The sequence below is a fragment of the Ahaetulla prasina genome, chromosome 3 (assembly GCF_028640845.1).
Source record: "Ahaetulla prasina isolate Xishuangbanna chromosome 3, ASM2864084v1, whole genome shotgun sequence".
NCBI lineage: Eukaryota > Metazoa > Chordata > Lepidosauria > Squamata > Colubridae > Ahaetulla > Ahaetulla prasina.
This window is the reverse complement of record NC_080541.1, coordinates 156,325,318-156,345,052: the sequence shown is the minus strand read 5'-3', so window position 1 is coordinate 156,345,052 and position 19,735 is coordinate 156,325,318. Positions and strand designations below refer to the sequence as shown.

The window sequence follows — 19,735 nt, the reverse complement described above, 5'->3', positions numbered from 1 at the left end:
TCCTGAAATCTTAAGTGTTCATTTTAGTGTACTTGTTAAGATTTTACTGAATTCTGACTTATTGAGAACAAGTAAGTATGCTTGTCATTTGGTATCCTTTCAAGGTTGACCAGGGCAAGAAATAGGCTCCTCAAGCACTACTTGACCTCTATTGTGACAGGGTATAGTAACAGACTCTTGAAAGTCTGGCAAAGTTTTTCTCACGTTCTCCTCTTACATTTTAAAGAATCAGACAAGGCAATCCTAAGTTTCTTTCTTACTGCTTCCTTGTTTATGCTACCTGGCTTTTAAATAACTGCTCTTGTATTCATTTTTTTAAAAAATCTTATTTTTGTACTGCTCTACAGTGGCCCAGAGAGAACTGATATGCAGTTCTCATTCATTCAGCAGATGGCAGCTGAAGTCAGTAGCACCTTTGCACAAAGCTTTCTTGTGTGCCAATTGTGTCCCTACCTTGATCAAGAGGTCCTCACAATCACTCATGAGGCTATCTTTGTAGACCACTCAGAAGTTACAACTGGTCTAGAAGGTAGCCATGCAACTATGGGCCCTTCTTATTTTGTTCACATAGCTCTAGTAGGTTTGGTGTTGTAGATTACCTATATAGCTCTTCATAGTTTAGTCTAGTTACCTAGAGGACTATCTTTCTCCTGTTGTTTCCATTTGACCAGTTAGATCTAAGTGAGTTGATAAGTTCCAGTTGTAAACCAGTGTCTTCTTGACGGCCTAAGAAACACACCTCAGTAGCTGGTTGTCCTGCAGAACAACATTCCCTCTAAGTTTTGCATGGCTGCTCCCTATTGGGCTTTTGTAAAGTTGTCAAAACCTGGCTCTTCTGACAGCCCTGGGGCAGGATACAGCGATCAGTTCCCTAGTGGAGGATGGCTGGGAAAATGTTTACTTATTCTTCACTGTTGCATATCTTGTATTTACTGCTGATCCTGCCCTTTTATACTTTTACTTGTTATTTTTTGCTTAATAGAAAATAATCTTAGTAGTTAAGAGTCATATCACGTTGAGGCAGCATAAGAGTGGTAAAATATAAAATTAAACAGTAACTGATAACGTTCAAACAAGTCTAAATGATTCCTATGTTTTGTCTAGATGGTTACATGCATAGCTCAGATTAGGCTCTGACATTTGGCATGAAACTATTCCTGTTTGCTAGAGGCAAATTAATCCTAAGCATCTTTTATTAGGTTTCAAGGGTGTTTGGGCAGTTTTTCAAGAAAGCTTAAGAAGACAGTCAATACTTAAAACGATTTTTAAACAAATGTTAAATCATAATGGTTCATACAAAAGGCCTATTTTGCCAACTGAACTATGCCTGTGTATATTTCATACATTGAAATATATGTCACTATATATATATCAAATATATATATATATATATATATATATATATATATATATATATATATATATATATATATATATATATATATGTGTGTGTGTGTGTTGATATATATCAACACTGTCAGACTATTTACTGAATCTGCACTACTATTAATCGTTTCATGGTTCCCATCACCAATCTCTTTCCACTTATGACTGTATGACTATAACTTGTTGCTGGCAATCCTTAAGATTTATATTAATATATTGTCCATTAATTGTGTTGTAAATGTTGTACCTTGATGAACGTATCTTTTCTTTTATGTACACTGAGAGCATATGCACCAAGACAAATTCCTTGTGTGTCCAATCACACTTGGCCAATAAAAATTCTATTCTATTCTATTCTATACATTAAATCATATTCCTGGTTTCAATAGTTTTATTAATAAAAAAGGGTAGAAAAGTATAGAAATTATACATACATATAAAGAGTTTAAATATAGGTCACTTACTTTTTACATTTTTCACAACTGTACATATTGTCACCTGCAGACATTGTAAAGAAGAGAAGAACAAACATTACTCTAAAAATATAGAAAATTATTTTTCCCCCTTTAACTCACACTAAATATGTTTGATTTTTCAATATAGCAAATTGATCCTAGCATTTTATAAAATACTTATCCTCGTGAATTGGGAAATTATTCTTAATTGAAAATCCATACTATGGTTCAAAAGTTAATCTTTTGCAACTATGTTTTTTGAATGTTTGTCCTTGAAAATTTTTCTCAATTCAATTTCAACAATAATGTGGAGAAAATTCTAATATGCTTTCTGTTCTGTTAAATGTGAAACCTGATTCAATACATAAATCACACAAAGTAGCTAAATTAGAATTTGATATTTGATAAAATATGAATCTCTTACCTTTCAGTTCATCTCTAGCAAAAAAGGCAGCAAGACAATCTTGTAAGGTTACTGTTGGACCCCAAAACCAGCTAGGGACACATGAGACAACAAACCTGAAATATCATTGATAGAAAAACAGCAATTGTTCTGCTGTTATAGCAGAAACAACAGTGCAAAAGAATTACTGAAGTAGTAGAAAGAAAACAACTAACCTTTTGAAATATTCCACAAAAAACGCAATCCAACCTTGAGGAGCATATGCTTCACCACAAGATCCTGTCTTGACAAGAGAGTTCTGATGATTTGCAGAATGCAGCTTAGCAAGATCTTCCTTACCTGGAATAGGTAAAGACAAGTCCTGGAAAGTTTCCAGTGTAACTGAAACCTATGGAAAATAAACATAAACACTTATTTGTCAATGTACTTAATCAAATTCTATAATTATATTTGCTTCTTTTAAACTTCTCATAAAACAAAATATAGTACTGCTTATCTGCAATTATACCACTTGATGGGAACCAACATATATTTAAATTCACTCTCAAGTATGCATAAATATAAGTTACAGGTTCACTGTAAATATGAATAAATATAAATATGTACATAGATATTGATAAATATAAAAATATAAATAGTGGAGAGGATAAAAAATTAAAGAACTATGAAAAGGACTAGTTAAACATGTTTGAAAAATCTAGCTCGGATAATCCAAAAATTATTTATATATATTACTTTTTTTTTAAAAAATCCACACAGAAAGTGAGAAATTTTGCATAAGCACTGTAAAACATACCCGATCACATGTGAGACACTGTACAGAACTTAAAATAGAACCATCAAATATGTCTGATATAACACTTCGGTATTTTTTGTTTTTCTTCTTTTTAGAGGAAGGCATGGTTGGAACTAAAAGAGCAAAAAAGCATTACAAAATATTATTTGAACTATCCAAGGTTAATTAGCAGTAAATTCTACATGAATTTTGGGAGGACAGGCAGCTAACAGTGTTTTACTCATTCATTATAATTCATGTCCATGTAATTATACCATCTCACCCCAATAGGATCAATCCACCCTACCCATGCCAGCAGAGAGAACATGCTATGGGCTCAATCAATCAGAAAATTAGAGTGGGAGGGGTCCAGGAGAAAAGATCTCTCTGCCATGGCTGCTGCCCTTTGGACCTTCATATCCCCAGAGGTGAGATCTACACCAACACTCTTGACCTTCCATAAGGGCCTGAAGACTTGGCTCTGCCAGAGGGCCTGGGGGCCCAATTGTGGGGAGGTATCACTCTGGAAGTGATTAGTAAATTGAGGTAAGGCCCCACCTCTATCTCTTTGTGCTTTCTCCCCCCTCTTTTAATGATTTTTTTTAGCATAACTATAATTATTATTATAACTGTCTTAGTTTTAATATTTGTAAATGCCCAAAATTGCCTCTGGATGAGATGGGTGGCTTACATAAATCCAGTGAATAAATAAATAAAAATGTCTTTAGCTTCAGGGCAAACTGGTCTCAACCACAATTCTGCACAAAAGATGGTAATAATCATAGGATCATAGACTGTTTACAAGCAATTATCATCTGCATTCTGAATTGTTCCAGCCAGTCCAATATCTCAGTTTACACCACAATAATTTTATCATTCTACCTCATGCATGTATCAAAAAGATGATCTCATTTGCAATTCTTTGAGAAGCTGTAAGTATAGTCTAATGCAGGGGTGTCAAACCCGATTGCATCGTGGGCAGTATTGTGATGTATCGTGGTGGGCGTGGCCCATGTGGGCCATATGTGGCCTGCGGGCTGCCAGTTTGACTGGCCTGGTCTAATGGACATGGAAGGATAGAGTGAGACAGAATCTCAAAAGTAATGTCAGTAAAATGCAGCTGGGTTTGGAGAAACAAACAGCCACTACTCAATTTATTAGCAACTAAAGTAGCACAAAATATTTGCAAGGCTATTTTAGTATACATCCTGCCAAAGTAAGCATTAGAAGGCACTAATCTACCTTACTTGATGTGGAAAAAGATAAGTATTTGGAGATATTTAAAACAAAATCAAAAGGAAGCAATGGCAAACCATTTCTTTGTTGTAACCAAAGAAATATACATAGAAGTTGTCCATGTAATCACCAGGAGTTTAACTTGACTTAGAAGAGAGTATACTTCATTTTAGAATACTAGCAGATAATCTCACTAAATGTTAGTTTTGGAACAGGAGATAAATTTATAAATGTACAAAATATTTCAACTCAATTCAATGCAATAAAGCAAAAAAAGATTTTTTTTAAGAAGTCTTTCTAGAAGTTTGAAAACCCTGCAAAATGAAAGACTGTGGTATTGGAAAACAGCACTGTATTTAAATAGTGCTTTGACAAACCTAGTAAAATGATGCAACTCCCGAAGGGCAAGCAACAGATGAACAGAAATTACCATTCTAATACTTAATCCCTAGATAAAAATTGTGAATGCTTGCCTTCACTTACATTGCTGCCTTACTTTTATGTGGATTGGAAAAAGGGTTAGCAATTACACAAAGTCTCTTAATACAACAGTGGACAACTTTCCTTGAGTCAGGGGTGATTTCCCTGACTAGCTGTAGACTACAGACCAAAGTCTCTCAATTTTGGCAACTTTAAGGTATGTGGAGTTCAACTCCCAGAATTTTCATGCCAGCTGGGGATTATATAAATTGAAACTTCTTAAATTTTCCATTTCCCACTTTTCAAAACATATTCCAAACCCAAACTCAGATCACAAACTTTGGTAGCAAAAGGGCCAAATAAAAACAAATTTGGATTGTTTGGGGAAGCTGGTAGGACTAAAGATGGAAATGATAGAAAACTTTTCATTCCCACTATTTTTTTATAAAATAAAAATGGGTTCTGCCATGAAAAGTATGTGCATGTGTATTTGCTTGCTTGCTTGCATGTGTAAATTAAGAGTTAACCATACAAAAGGGAAAGTTAACTTTATCTGTTGACAGCATGAGCTATCTACACAAATAAAAGCTGAAATTTATCAAATCAATGAACAAATGCCCACATTTCCTATTTATGATTATATACTGTATTATACATTATATTCTAGTCCCTTCTTAATACTTATTCATCTTTGTATTGCAATGAAGGTTTTTTTTTTTCTAACTGTAAATTACACATTTGAGAGATAGGACAAACCTAGAGAAACCTTTATGACAAATGCCATGGTAATAGGTGAACTGTTAAGTGATTATTACGGAGACTAATAATTGCTTTGTACACTGGAGGCATAGAAAATAATTATTAGTGGTACATTTTGTCATACTTAAAGCAGACCTGCTAAAATACACTGTAACTGATTGTAAATAATTTGAATAGTTCTCCTATGCCTACATCTATTCCACTGACACTTTTGTTCATTGTTAATATAGGTGTCCTATTCCATTTCTTCCTTTTGCTTAAGTCTTCCATTATTCACATATTAAAAATGGTAGAATTTTATCCTGATTTTGGTGAGACTACTGGGCATTACAGATTACTCCATATCTATCTTTCTAAAGTCAGTAAATACAAAAACATTTCATGCCAGACATCAGAACCACTTGAGCAAGGTGATAGTATGGCACACTAGTCGTTAACATGTTTTAAAGTCGAAAGAATGCTGCATAAGCTTGGAAAACACGTAACAGTGAAGGCAAATCTTAGGCAAGTTCATGACACAGGAATTTACGTTGTTCCTTTGGACACTCCCTAACCTCTGCCTGAGACTGCCCCCCCACCCCCGCCTCAAGAGGAATTAATTCTATCAGAATGACACTACTACGTAACCCAAGCTAATGCTATGCATGTATGCCTTTTAATCACTTTCAAATAATATTCATACAATCACCTGAATATCTGCTGTGTATTTGTACCTTCACTGTTTCCTGATTATTCAAAAGTTCAGCTGTTTCATGGAAATTGTTTATATCTTTTTCGGTGTTGTCCACTGAATTTGTTCTATTCATTTTGGTACACAAGGATCTCTCTTTTCGATAATCTTTAGATGTATTTCCATCCTCCTCAATTAACATTGCATTTTCTGCAGGGTCATTTGCCACAGGTTTTGACCAAGGATCATTTTCTACCTTATCATTATTAACACATGATTGAAAATCTGCATCTGATTGGCATTTTTCTTCTTCCATTCTCTCCTCAACATTTGTTGTGTTACCATCCTCTACTGTAATAACAGTTTCTTTTAACTCTTCATGAAGCAAATCCATTAAACAACGTAGAAATTCCTGGGCATCCTAAAATTTAAAACAGATAAGTACATGGTTTAAAATACACACCTAATGTGGTAAGATTTAAAAAAAAATCTTAAGAGTAAATATATATACAGAGGGATTTAGGTGTAACATACTGTACTGCTTTTAGTTACTTCCATTTTATAATGTGTTCTTTAAAAGTATAGTGTAGGATCCAGAGGAATATGGAGGGAAGAGAACTGACAGAATGGGATTTTTTTCTGTAGCTCTTGCTCATAGAATCTCCCTGGAATGTTTATTTTGGGCATCAGACACCCTTCTAGATAGCTTGTGCTATTGCATGAAAGATTCAGACAGAACAATGACTGATTTTTTTCTCTTGCCTGATTTTTTGGCTCTTGTTCCCCATGTCAGAGCCCCTTTTATACAAAAGGGCCCTTGGCCATCAGAAGATGAGGCAAAAGAAAAGCCACATCCCCGAAGTCTATTTCTTTTATACTAGATCTATCACTATAATTAAATCTAAATGTTATATTAATCAGCATTTTGAAGATTGAAATGAATTTGTCATTTAAATTATTTTTAAAACAAAAAAATATATGGTCTTAGCTCTCTTCCTAGAACTCTCTGCATAGAAAAGAATTAAACTTTGTATTGTAAGGTGTTTGTATTACATCACAGTGTAGGTATAAAACCTGAATTAATCAACTTACTTGAATAAAGGAGAAATACACAAAAAGCACAGCAGTTTGTCAGAATCAATTATTATTTCTGTTTTACTATATTATAACTACTCCCAGTATGTTTTGTGCATATCTATTTTACTTGTGTTTTTATTTCTTTGAATCTTGCAACTGTTTAGCAACAATAATTTTTAGTGGCGTAAAAATAGAAAAGGCTTACTTGTTGCGAATAGCCTCGAAATGTTGGATTAACTGCTTTAATTCCTTGAAACAAATTTGTGGGGACCACAGCTCCAGGCCTGGAACAAAAAACATTTAATTTTGTTTACACTTTTTCAAACTGAATGGAGTACTTCAGTGTACCAATGTCCAATTTAGCAAATCAGGAATATTAAAGGTAGGAAATTCTTAATTTTACTGTCTTCATATATCATAATTATGCATAGTCGAACAGGATTTATTTCCATGTAAATATACTGTATTTTTCGGAGTGTAAAACAAATCCCCCCCCCCAAAAAATGGGTGGAAATGTCTGTGTGTCTTATACAGCGAATATTGTGGTAGGGGATTGGTGTGGCACTGATCAGCTGTTCTAGGATGGGCCGCGGTGGCAAACGGGTCACAGTGGCAAACAAATCTTGGTGGCAAACGGTCCACAGAAAACAAGCCAGATGAATACTGGATGGATGCTGGGAGGCAGAGGCAGATTTTTTTCTCATTTTCCTTCCCAAAAGCTAGGTGCGTCTTATAGTCTGGAGCGTCTTATAGTCCAAAGAATACGGTATAAAGAATCTACTCTAAGGATGGATATGGTTCCACTGGTGAATAGTCAGAACTGGAAGTTGGTTTTTGCTTAAAATACTTTGCTATTTATTAAATCAAAGTATTTATTATTGTTAAACCTAAGAAAATGAATAGCCCGCTATAGTAATAACTGCATAATTACAAGCCAGAATTCTAATTCATGTATTTACTACTAACAAGCATTCCAATGGTGTGTTCCCTTCTACTGTATAGAATTGTGAAGTGGAAGGTTATTTTTCCATATGTGGAATCTCCCCCCTCCCAACTCTGATATTCTCAGGCTGTTTCAGATGAAACTCCAACTCTCCAGATCAGATGTTGGTGGTACATCATGAAATTTGAGGAATAAAGTAGAATCCATTGTATGAACAGAAATATGTATATAGTCCATTATTTGGAAAGCATTCTCATCTGAAACATTATATATCAGATTGATTTATAAAAACACATCATCAAAATGGAAGTAGCACCATACCTGCTTTTATGCCAGAGTTCTGTTATAAGTTTGTAGTAACTTCTGCAAATTGCTGGTTTTTTATCAGTCCGAGCTAAACTCCCACAGTCAAGGAAAAACTGTGTCAATGGGGGGCTAAGGAAAAAAACAAAACAAGTACAAACTAGTATTTTGAAAGAACGTTACATATATCCATAGTTCTTCAGTCTTAGAAAATTCAAGTATCATATGAATTTCTTTCATAAAAAAAAACATTTAATGTTCAATGTAATCAATATTGCTGAATCCTCCTGAATCTTTTCAGCATGCTAAGAGTAAATCTTCTTGTATGTCATAATCGATGATTTAAAAAAATGTTATTTAAGCAAATATCTGTTAGATCATATATACAAATTGTTATTGGAATATGATTCAGGAACTAAACAAGTCAAAGATTGCATAATTAAAGATATGGAGAATTTAAGCAGGGTAGCTAATGTGTAACATATGGCAATATCCATAGAAGGTAAATATTAAATTTACTCTGAATATTACAGAGTATTAGAAGAAATTTGTTTTTAGTAGTATATTAATTCAGCCCTGGCCACCAAAATGAATAATTCATATTTAAAAAAGTAATGCACAATGAGGTTGGATTCTTTCATACCTGATGCAATTTTACAAAGTTGAACTATTTTAAAATATGATACTTTTCTTTTCTACCAGTTGTTTTCTATTAAGCTTCATATTCTCACAATATATATTAAGTTGGCTTTATATATAATAATCACTGCTAGACTACTGTACAATTTCTACTAGAAATTATATTCAATTCACCTGCTAATTGGTAGATTAAGTTTTGGGAATATGCATCAATGTCCCAAAAAATCATATCTAAAAAGTTTAATAACTTAAATTTGGAAACAATTCATGGATTATAACTCTTCACATGGCCTTCTGCCATATCTAAAGTTGTTCTTTTCCAATGTAAGATTTTAAAATACTAAACTTTAACATTTACTGCTTCAGATTAATTCCAAATTCTTGTTTATTATTTTGACTTAATCTTATCATTTCAACCACTTTTATCAATTTCTGAACCAATTCTAGTATAAAATGTTCAAATGTTAAACTATTGTATGATTGTATTTGTTCCATTCAAATATGACTTGTAAATTTTTAAAAATGTTTTGCAAATTCTTTGTGCAATTTGTAGTGTTTGTGAATCTTAAATATTCACTTTTCCCCAATTTCCTTCCCCCACTTCTCTCCTCTAAAAAAATAAGTAACAATAAACCGTGCAGAATTGGCATCTGAAATATGCTGTATTAATGAAATCAATATAGCTCATTATTGAACATCTGCTGAGGCAGAACTTTAGCATTATATAAAAGTAGATTTCAGGGGTTTATTTAATTTATCCATTAAACAGGAAATAACCAAAAACTATGTTCTTAAAAATTTCCAAGGAGAAAATTTGTTCCAAAAATTTTGTTTCCTGTTCATGGAAACCTTCAGAAGCTGGAAAATGTATAGCTAGAAGCTTTTAATATAGATTAAAATTTATTTATTCATTTATTAAATGTATATGCTTCCAATCTCATCAGTAAGGCAATTCTCTTTGATGGCTAACTATTTTTTATCTTTTCCCCAGAAATTACTGAAATTCCTGGCTAAAGGAAAAGAAAACACAAATAGTTTTATATTCATTTTTTTACCAGTTTGAAAGTGCTTGTAAAGCTGCATTCATGTAACAAGTGTTTCCAATATTTCTCAAGCCCGTCAAACCTGTAAATAAAAAATACTGCTTAGCAAGCCGTGAAAAAGGTTACAGTGTGTACAGGATATAAATAAGTCTTTGTTCTGTAGAAATTTAGAAGCAGCATTTTTGTAGTATTTACAAAATTTCTGAGTATTTTTACCCTGAAAGCAATATTACTATTTTGCTATCATACAGAAATCTGCATATATGACAATGTGTGACATTCCCCACCCAACTGTATTCCCATTTTTAGGCTAAATTCCAATAAGAAAAAAAATGTTCACCCATGAGAAACCAAACACATCCTAGCAACAGAACATTTTTTAGTCTTGAAAATGAATTAATTGCATTTATCGCATTAATAATTTGTTCATTTAACAATATTCATGTGAATTACCCTACTTTATTACCTCTAGCCTTTAATTCATCTTCTTCATCAATTTGTACATCTAGGTCATCAAATGTTGCAATTAAAGGAATTTTCAGTGTAGGGATACTGGGTAACTTAATATCCTTAATGGAAGATTAAAAAAAAAGCAAAATTCTAAGCAGCATTCTTCATAAGGATTACGACTTTTCTTTCCATTTTTTCTAATGAGCCTATGAAATTATTTATATCCATTTCCAATATTCATTTTGTTCCATATAAAGCCAAAAGTCCAATGATGTATACATATCATAATATTTCATAACTGAATAATGTAACTGGGCTAAAAAAACTCTCCTGTAGGAACATAATATTGCCACAACATACTGTCTGGCAATAGAAATGGTTTCATCTGCTTTACGGAATAACTGCATATTACAAATTAATGACACAATATTTGATATAACAATAGCTTTAATATAGCTTTGGGATATTTCTTAGTTCTGTCATCAGATGGCTCATAGTGTAAACAACTATTGTGCACATAAATACAGTCTATTCACAGAAAGAATTGAGATGCGTATGCTACAAAAATGCAGTAAGCTAGAAATATTTTATTACTTTTAAGCATATTTCTACATAAATATATCTAAATGAGATATTTTTCTCGTCAATCTGCAGGTGACTTAGTATTTAATATTTAAAGAATTAATTTAAATAATTTTTAATACTCGCCAAAAAAATCCTTGGCAAGGGGCTTTTTGGATTCAAAGCCACAACACAAACACGACTTAAACAAAAATAGATAAATTACAATCTCAACTATAACTACTGATATGCATTTTGGTTTTCAAGGAAATCACCCAGGATTGCAAAAACAGTTATATTTTGTTAATATTTATACTGTAATATTTATAAGCACAATTCTTTTTTAAAGGCATACATTTCTCATAATAAGGCTTCTTTTTTTAAAAAAATTCATGCTATCAGACAGAATAATAAATTTCCCTCTTTTTAGTTACAAAATTACAAATCTCAACAGGAACAACAAGAAATGCTATCTCCTTATAAAATCCTAGTAGAATTTATCCCAGATGATATGTTCTGATGATTATACCTGTATGATATGTTCTGGACCAGGGGAAGATAACCGTACATTTTGTAAGGAAGAATGAGTTCTTAGCTTTCTATCCAAAAATACTTCTTTGCTGCATGCATAACACCAGACACGAAGTGTTGTAAGATTAACTGTTAAACAGTGCTTTGTTTCCTAGAAAACAAAATATTAATAAATTATATTTTTCATTATAACCAATATGAAAACTAAGTGCACAGTGTGTATGTGTGTGTATGTGTGTACTTGATCATTATAGACTCTGTCCAATGCTGTTCCATATACAGATTTTTTTTAAATTTCCCAATCTAGAGTCTAAGAGAGAATGAGTGATGTTAAATTAGCCAATTTGCTTAAGAGACAACTAAAATCTAGGATTCCCTGCTCCTGGTATAGTAACTCACATACTGACTCATACATTTACCCGCCCACCAACTGATAAAGATTAATTACTGCTTTATAATTTGTACTTTATACAGTCTTTAGCAGATTATGCACAAGGAAGACGAAGGACAGAGATGGTTAAGTCCATTTGTACTAAAGGCCAACAGACAGTTTCAAGGCGATAACATACTAAACAGAGTAACAGCAGCAAATCTCCCGACCCTGTACAATTATTATCCTTCCCATGGAACAGTGGACGTGACCAAATTAATGTTGTTTAGAGTGTGTTTCCCTTGCTTCAAGACACTTAAGGACTGCAAAAAAATGCAGTTTTACTGGTTTGGAATTGAGTGTTTTGTAATCATTTTCCTTCAATATCAAGTTTCTACATAAAGCCCCCTTTAGCAGAAATATTTTGGAAATTACAAGTTCAATCATAACATGGAATTTTCGTAAAAAATTATCAAACAAAAGCATTTTATTTCATTGCATACTGTGAACATTAGAACCATAGCTATTTACTATTTAATATTTTCATATATTTTATATGCTTGTTTTCATTTTTTTTTTTGCTCACTGAATTCCCCTCAGAAAAACAAAATGTAAATGTACTGAATAAATTATACATGAAAATGAATTATTTTGGAATTCCAACATAAAGCTATTCAAATTTCTGTTAATCATGCATATTAATAAATTATCATTAGAGAAATGTGGCAGGACAGAATGCTATCTGTAACCACACAGCACCAAGAAATTCTAAACTGTGAAGATTGTGTAAACTGTCAAAAGCATATGCAAACATACCTCTGAATGTATGGTGCTATGATCTATATGTGACTCCCCACAACCAACATAGGAGCATCTATTCTGTTAAACCAAACAAAGTAAACATTAACAAGATGTAATCCACTACAATAATAAACATCTAAACCCACTGCTTCTTAGAAAATTTGAGCAGTCTGCTTTTTTAGCAAACAGCTACTAGAAACACCTTAAAAACAGAACAATAACAGTGCCAAAGAAAGCTCTGAAGAGGCATGGTGAATGGGATTGTTGGAAAAGATTTATGGAATGGATCAAAATGGTCACACTTAATATTAACAAATCTGTTATGCAACCTTTTGAGACCATTTTAATTAATTCACAGCAACGCATTATCTATTTAGGCTTGCATAAATAATTAACCATCCTAACACTACAAAAAACTACAAAACCAGACTTGAAATGCTATTCCATTCAATCCCTATATAAAGGAATTTATATTCTGCTAAAAGGATTTGTACTTACTTTAGAAGCTGAATTAAAAATGTAAAACCTACAGATTATTTTTTCCTTTTTTAATAAACAATCCAACTTTTTATTTTATTGTTAGGTCACACTTATGACCATGTGGTTCACTTCTTCAGTTCTTTTCCCCCCCCTTTCCTGCATTTTAGCTTTCTTTCTGGTTTTTTCTTTTCTTTTTCTACTTACATTAGTTTTTAATCTTTCTTTTAAAAAACATTTTAATAAAGTATAGCATATTCAGTTAATTATGTATCCTTTAGAGCTATTATTTTCAATGATCACTTAAATCATATCAAATGCATTATAAATTCTACTTCTAAGGCAACCTATACAGCAATTACTCTTTTATGGCCAAACTTTAGCCGTAACCCTATAATTACTTGAACCAAAATATATATCATAGAAAGGTTTCCTAACATTACATAATGAATTTTAACATCTACCAATGCTTTTCAACTGCAGTTCATTTATCTGACTAAAGATAAATGACTATGATAATATAGAATGTCTTTGTTTACAAACATGGTTAATATTGTAACTCCCTGGAAAGCTCTGTTATGAAACTGAATAGCTAACAAAAACAATGAATGAAATGCATCAATTTATTTTAATTGATACAAATTCTTTCTATAATGTTGAATTATTATAAGACAGTTTATATATATGTTACACTAAATTCTTCTGATTAAAACAATTGAGTTAAAATATAAAGTGACTTTTCAGGAAGAATACACAGGCACATGTTAAAATGTTTTTCATATGCCATTCCATTTATGTAGGGAACTATTTTTTTCACAAAAGAGACTTTACAAAACTATATGGCTTTGCTAAATCATCTTAAAAACATTCTCTGGAACAACATAATAGAAACTTATCATATATTTCATCCCACATTTCCAATAAAAATGGAATGTTGACCTGCAAATTTCAGATGAAATTAAAATGTACTGTAGTTCAATTGTTAAAGCACTAGACTTGTCAACTTTGCAAATGCTAAGCAGAGCTCAAAAATGGATTTGAAATGTAGCCTTCATTAAGGAAACAATATACAATTTGCATACAATCACACCATCCAGAAATTTTAAGTAAACTTAGTTCTGACTAGAGATCAATAAAGACGAATAAATAATGATTGCAGAGTTAATGCCTGGCAAAGTTGCACTTTCAGAAAGAGAAACTCTTATCATTGCATATTATATACAGGTAGTCCTCGACTTACAACCACAAGTGAGCCCAAAATTTATGTTGTTACATGAGACATTTATTAAGTGAGTTTTGTCCTATTTTACGACCTTTCTTGCCACAGTTGTTAAGTGAATCACTGCAGTTGATAAGTTAGTAACAAGGTTGTTAAGTGAATTTGGCTTCCCCATTGATTTTGCTTGTCAAAAGGCTGCAAAAGGTGATCACATGACCTTGGGACATAGCAATGGCCATTAGTATGAATCAGTTGGGAAACATCTGAACTTTGATCATGTGATCATGGGGCTGCTACAAAGTATGAAATATAAAAAATGGTCAAAAATCACTTTGAACGGTCACTAAATGAACTGCTGCAAGTTAAATACTACCTGTATATTAATTCTGCTTACCTCTAAGCATGCCCACAGATTTGGTCCTTTTACCTTGCAGTCTTGGCAAGTCCCCTATTAAAAACAACAAGGAATTAGGCAGTTAGTTAATAAAATTAGCTAATATGGAACAAAGAGGAAAAACCTCTACTGTCATACTAGAAATACTAAAAATTTATTGCATTACAACTTAAGAAAACTATTATTTTAAAGATGCTTAATTTGATTTTTCGACTAGTGGGATATAAAAACTACCCATATGTTACTAAAATATGACATTCAAAATCTTTAATTAATGTACATTATTACTTCTAGCCCACTTCTAAATACATGATATCTACATTCTCCACTTAATAAATTAAGTAATACTTCGTAACTTCTTCCCAAATATTAATTTAGTAACACTTTAATAACGAACATATATTGACTTTAGTTAAATGACAAAGATGAGAATTTAAGAATGAAGCAAAGATGAATACAACAAAAAGATTACTAAACAGAAACTCACATGAGATTTGTGTATCAAATCTTCTTTGGTTATCTCACCAACAGATTCCAAATGTGAGCAATCATTGTTTTGCTGAGGCATTTTAACAGCAGTCACATTCAAGTATTTATAAACAATATCATCTACATATTGAGAACAAAACACTATTATATTATTATGAAATGTAATTGGTACAACAAACAATATGCAGCAAACTTTATTAAAAATGAAAACAGATTATATAATTTTATATCATTTATTTTAACATGGAATGAATATAAAATAATGCAAAAATAAAAGAATGGAAGATCTGAAGATTAGAGCTGTGAAAAGCACTGAAAAGGGACACATCACAGAACATGTTAGCACAAATGAATCATCATTCCTCTAAATATTGCTGCTTTATAAGCTGTCACCATGTGCCTAGGTATCCTAGTAAAAGTATTTTTGTATATGCACATGGGAACAACTTTCAAAGTAGTTATGTTAGTCTTTCAAGGATATGGCCACTGTATTGCTTTCAGGAGTGCCAACAAGCTTTGAAAAAAATCTGCTTTCAAATATTACGTTTTACAACATCCTGTTATAAAAAAGATTATCTAAACTTGCTAGAATATCTAAATCAAATTTGTTAAACATGTAAGAAAAGCAGTGAATATGTCCCATATTTTATTTTTTTATTTTTTTTTTATTATTTAAATTTTTATACCGCCCTTCTCCCGAGGGACTCAGGGCGGTTTACAGCCAGATAAAATGACAGTACTATTACAAAATAAATACTATTAAAATACCACTAAAAAACTTATTCAAATTGGCCGCAATTAAAATTTAGCAAATAATAAAACCCATTAAAAACCCATTCAAAACCCATTTAAAACCCCTTAAAACCCACAATTTAAAAACTAATCCAGTCCTGCGCAGATGAACAAATAAGTTTTAAGCTCGCGACGGAAGGTTCGGAGGTCCGGAAGTTGACGAAGTCCTGGGGGGAGTTCGTTCCAGAGGGCGGGAGCCCCCACAGAGAAGGCCCTTCCCCTGGGTGTCGCCAGACGACACTGTCTCGCTGACGGCACCCTGAGGAGTCCCTCTGTGAGAGCGCACGGACGGTGAGAGGTATCCGGTAGCAGTAGGCGGTCCCGTAAGTAACCCGGCCCTTTGCCATGGAGCGCTTTGAAGGTGTTCACCAGAACCTTGAAGCGCACCCGGAAGGCCACAGGCAGCCAGTGCAGTCTGCGCAGGATAGGTGTCACACCGGAGCCACGAGGCGCTCCCTCTATCACCCCCGCAGCTGCATTCTGACTAACTGAAGCCTCCGGATGCTCTTCAAGGGAGCCCCATGTAGAGAGCATTGCAGTAATCCAGGCGAGACGTCACGAGGGCGTGAGTGACCGTGCACAGGGCATCCCGGTTCAGAAAGGCGCAACTGGCGCACCAGGCGAACCTGGTAAAAGCTCTCCTGGAGACGGCCGTCAAGTGATCTTCAAAGACAGCCGCTCATCCAGGAGGACGCCCAAGTTGCGCACTGCTCCATCGGGGCCAATGACTCGCCCCGACAGTCAGCTGAGGACTCAGCTGACTGTACCGAGATGCCGCATCCACAGCCACTCTGTCTTGGAGGATTGAGCCTGAGCCTGTTTCTCCCCATCCAGACCCGTCGGCTTCCAAGCACCGGGACAACACTTGATAACCGTTGGGGTGGCCGGTGTGGAAAAGTACAGCTGGGTGTCATCAGCGTACAGCTGGTACCTCACACGAAGCCACTGATGATCTCACCCAGCGGCTTCATATAGATGTTGAACAGAAGGCGAGAGGATCGACCCTGCGGCACCCCACAAGTGAGGTGCCTCGGAGCCGACCTCTGCCCCCCTGTCAACACCGTCTGCGACCGATCGGAGAGATAGGAGGAGGACCACCGATAAACGGTGCCTCCCACTCCCCCTCCCCCCCACCGGCGCAGCAGGGTACCATGGTCGGTGGTATCAAAAGCCGCTGAGAGGTCTAATAGGACCAGGGCAGAGGAGCATCCTCATCCCTGGCCCTCCAGAGATCATCCACCAACGCGACCAAAGCCGCCCCAGTGCGGTAACCGGGCCGGAAACCGGACTGGAGCGGGTCTAGATGGACAGTTTCCTCCAGGTGCAAGGGAAACTGATATGCCACCATACTCTCTACAACCTTCGCCGCGAAGCGAAGGTTGGAGACCGGACGATAATTACCTAAAACAGCCGGGTCCAGGAAGGCTTCTTGAGGAGGGTCTCACCACCGCCTTTTTCAAGGCGGTCGGAAAGACTCCTCCACCAAGGAAGCGCTCATAATAGCCTGAGCCAGCCTCGTGTCACCTCCTGAGTGGCCAGTACCAGCCAGGAGGGCACGGGTCCAGTAAACATGTGGTGGCATTCAACCTCCCCAGCAACCTGTCCATGTCCTCGGAGCGACAGGGTCAAACTCATCCCATAAAATATCCCCAAGACCACCCTCAGCCGTCTCACCCGCCACTGCAATCTTGATCTAGACCCTCCCGAGCTGAGCGATTTTATCGTATAGATAACCGTTAAACTCCTCAGCACGCCCCTGCAACGGGTCATCCCGCCCCTGATGTAAAGGGAGCGAGTCACCAAACAGGGCGGCTGGGCGGTTATCTGCCGATGCAATGAGGGAGGAGGCGAGCTACGCCTCGCTTCCCTCATTGCCACTAGGTAAGCCCTAGTATAGGACTTCACTAGTGTCCGATCAGCCTCCGAACGGCTAGACCTCCAGGAACTCTCTAGGCGTCTTCTCCGGCGCTTCATCCCCCTCAACTCCTCGGAGAACCAAGGAGCCGGTTGGGACCTGCGCCGGGTCAGAGGCCGCAAAGGCACGACACGGTCTAAGGCCCCCGCCGCGGCCCGTTCCCAGGCCGCAACAAGTTCCTCAGCCGAGCCGTGAGCCAGACCGTCAGGAAATGGCCCAAGCTCCGTCCGGAACCCCTCCGGGTCCATCAGGCGCCTGGGACGGAACCAACGTATCGGCTCCGTCTCCCTGCGGTGGTGAATGGCGGTCAGAAAGTATAATACAACATAGAACATATAATACAACATAGACATTGATTCCAAATCATGATGATGCCAAAATGATGAAACATGTACTGTGACATCACAATACAAGCTTCACCTTAATTTGCACCATGACATTGCAGACAAGCATGTAAAGGGCAGAAGTGTGTTGCAATGTACATTTCATACGTCCCCATTTGTTTTTCACATTTCTATATAAATGGGGATTCATATTTTGTAGAATTCACAATCTAATATAAAACATTAAATGCTAATTTGTAATGCTATACATTAGTGACATGGAGAGACTTTGCTCTTAGAACTTAACACAGTTTTTCCAGATCAGAAGATAAGTTTTATTACTAGAAGCTTAGATTTAAATTTTAACCTTCATGACAATTCTTGATCTTATAATGGCTGAGAATATTCAATAGTATCACCCATCCGGGTTTCTTTCTAAAATCTCAAAAAAAAAATTAAATGCTATATGCAGTTGAACATACTGTTGGAAAAAATATTTGGTGCCTTTGGTTGCAATGTTAAACACATTTTATTGTTTAAAAAATATACCCAGATTAGCTTTGGATTTACATTATCATTGTTCTCACTTACATGCAACTGAGCTAAAGGATATAATGAAAAACTACTTTATTTTCTAGTGTTTTTAAAGTAGTGGTTGTACTTCACAACAAAACAAACAATATTATGTTAAAAAGAACAACAGATAATATAGTGTTTTCAATTAAGGTATGCAACTAACAAATTGGTGTATTCTTGAAATCTTGGCCATTTCAAATTAATGGCTTTCACTTGGTCACTGTGGCCATTTTGCACAGCATTTTACCCAGAGTTGCTCAAATTCTCAATTTTCTTGACTTCATATGGGCAGAGTACTTGATGTAACTAAAGTCACCTCTGAAGAGGGTGGCACATACTGTAAATCCAACAGACAAACAAACTAGGATCACATATTCTATTTTTTGTGATTCCTTTTGGTTATTGTATACATTTCAAAGAAGTGGATTATAGAAGCTAGATTATCTCCTGCCACCTATTCTTTGGACCTTTGCCATCCTGGATATTTTGGGAAGTAAATGAAAAATGCATGGATGTGAGAAATAGCAGTTCTGAAGGAGAAAAGTGTACCACTTGGGAAAAACCCATTCCCAGATCCAATAGGTTTTGATAACTATTGTCCATTCTGCAATCTCCCTTTTAGGTTGTTGAGATAGTGATAGTAAGCTAACTTCATGGTACCTTAGAAGAAATTAATTATTTGGACTTTTTTTCACTTAGGGTTCAGACCTGAATATATGTAATAATGT

General features: G+C 35.2%; 1 protein-coding gene and 1 long non-coding RNA gene across 5 annotated transcripts in view; one reads left to right on the top strand and one right to left on the bottom strand.

The window, feature by feature from the left end:
- The window catches only part of LOC131195331 (uncharacterized), a 29,967-nt gene extending 19,801 nt beyond the window's left edge, over positions 1–10,166 (top strand). For 2 of the 3 annotated variants that reach the window (XR_009154414.1, XR_009154413.1), the window contains one exon: positions 3,311–6,086. This is a non-coding gene — a long non-coding RNA (uncharacterized LOC131195331). Of the gene's footprint in view, positions 1–3,310; positions 6,087–10,057 lie in introns of those variants that run through there. The other variant, XR_009154415.1, reaches the window with a different exon arrangement.
- Positions 1–19,735, bottom strand: part of USP33 (ubiquitin specific peptidase 33) — a 44,291-nt gene that overhangs the window by 16,887 nt on the left and 7,669 nt on the right. The window contains exons 2-14 of one of the 2 annotated variants that reach the window (XM_058177134.1): positions 15,400–15,521; positions 14,913–14,966; positions 12,838–12,900; positions 11,650–11,802; positions 10,576–10,678; positions 10,122–10,191; positions 8,446–8,559; positions 7,387–7,465; positions 6,123–6,525; positions 3,041–3,153; positions 2,460–2,632; positions 2,266–2,360; positions 1,851–1,884 (exon numbers count right to left, since the gene is read on the bottom strand). In XM_058177134.1, the coding sequence (XP_058033117.1) occupies positions 1,851–1,884; positions 2,266–2,360; positions 2,460–2,632; positions 3,041–3,153; positions 6,123–6,525; positions 7,387–7,465; positions 8,446–8,559; positions 10,122–10,191; positions 10,576–10,678; positions 11,650–11,802; positions 12,838–12,900; positions 14,913–14,966; positions 15,400–15,480 (1,535 nt within the window). In that variant the 5' untranslated portion in view covers positions 15,481–15,521. The remainder of the gene's footprint in view (positions 1–1,850; positions 1,885–2,265; positions 2,361–2,459; positions 2,633–3,040; positions 3,154–6,122; positions 6,526–7,386; positions 7,466–8,445; positions 8,560–10,121; positions 10,192–10,575; positions 10,679–11,649; positions 11,803–12,837; positions 12,901–14,912; positions 14,967–15,399; positions 15,522–19,735) is intronic. The other variant, XM_058177135.1, reaches the window with a different exon arrangement.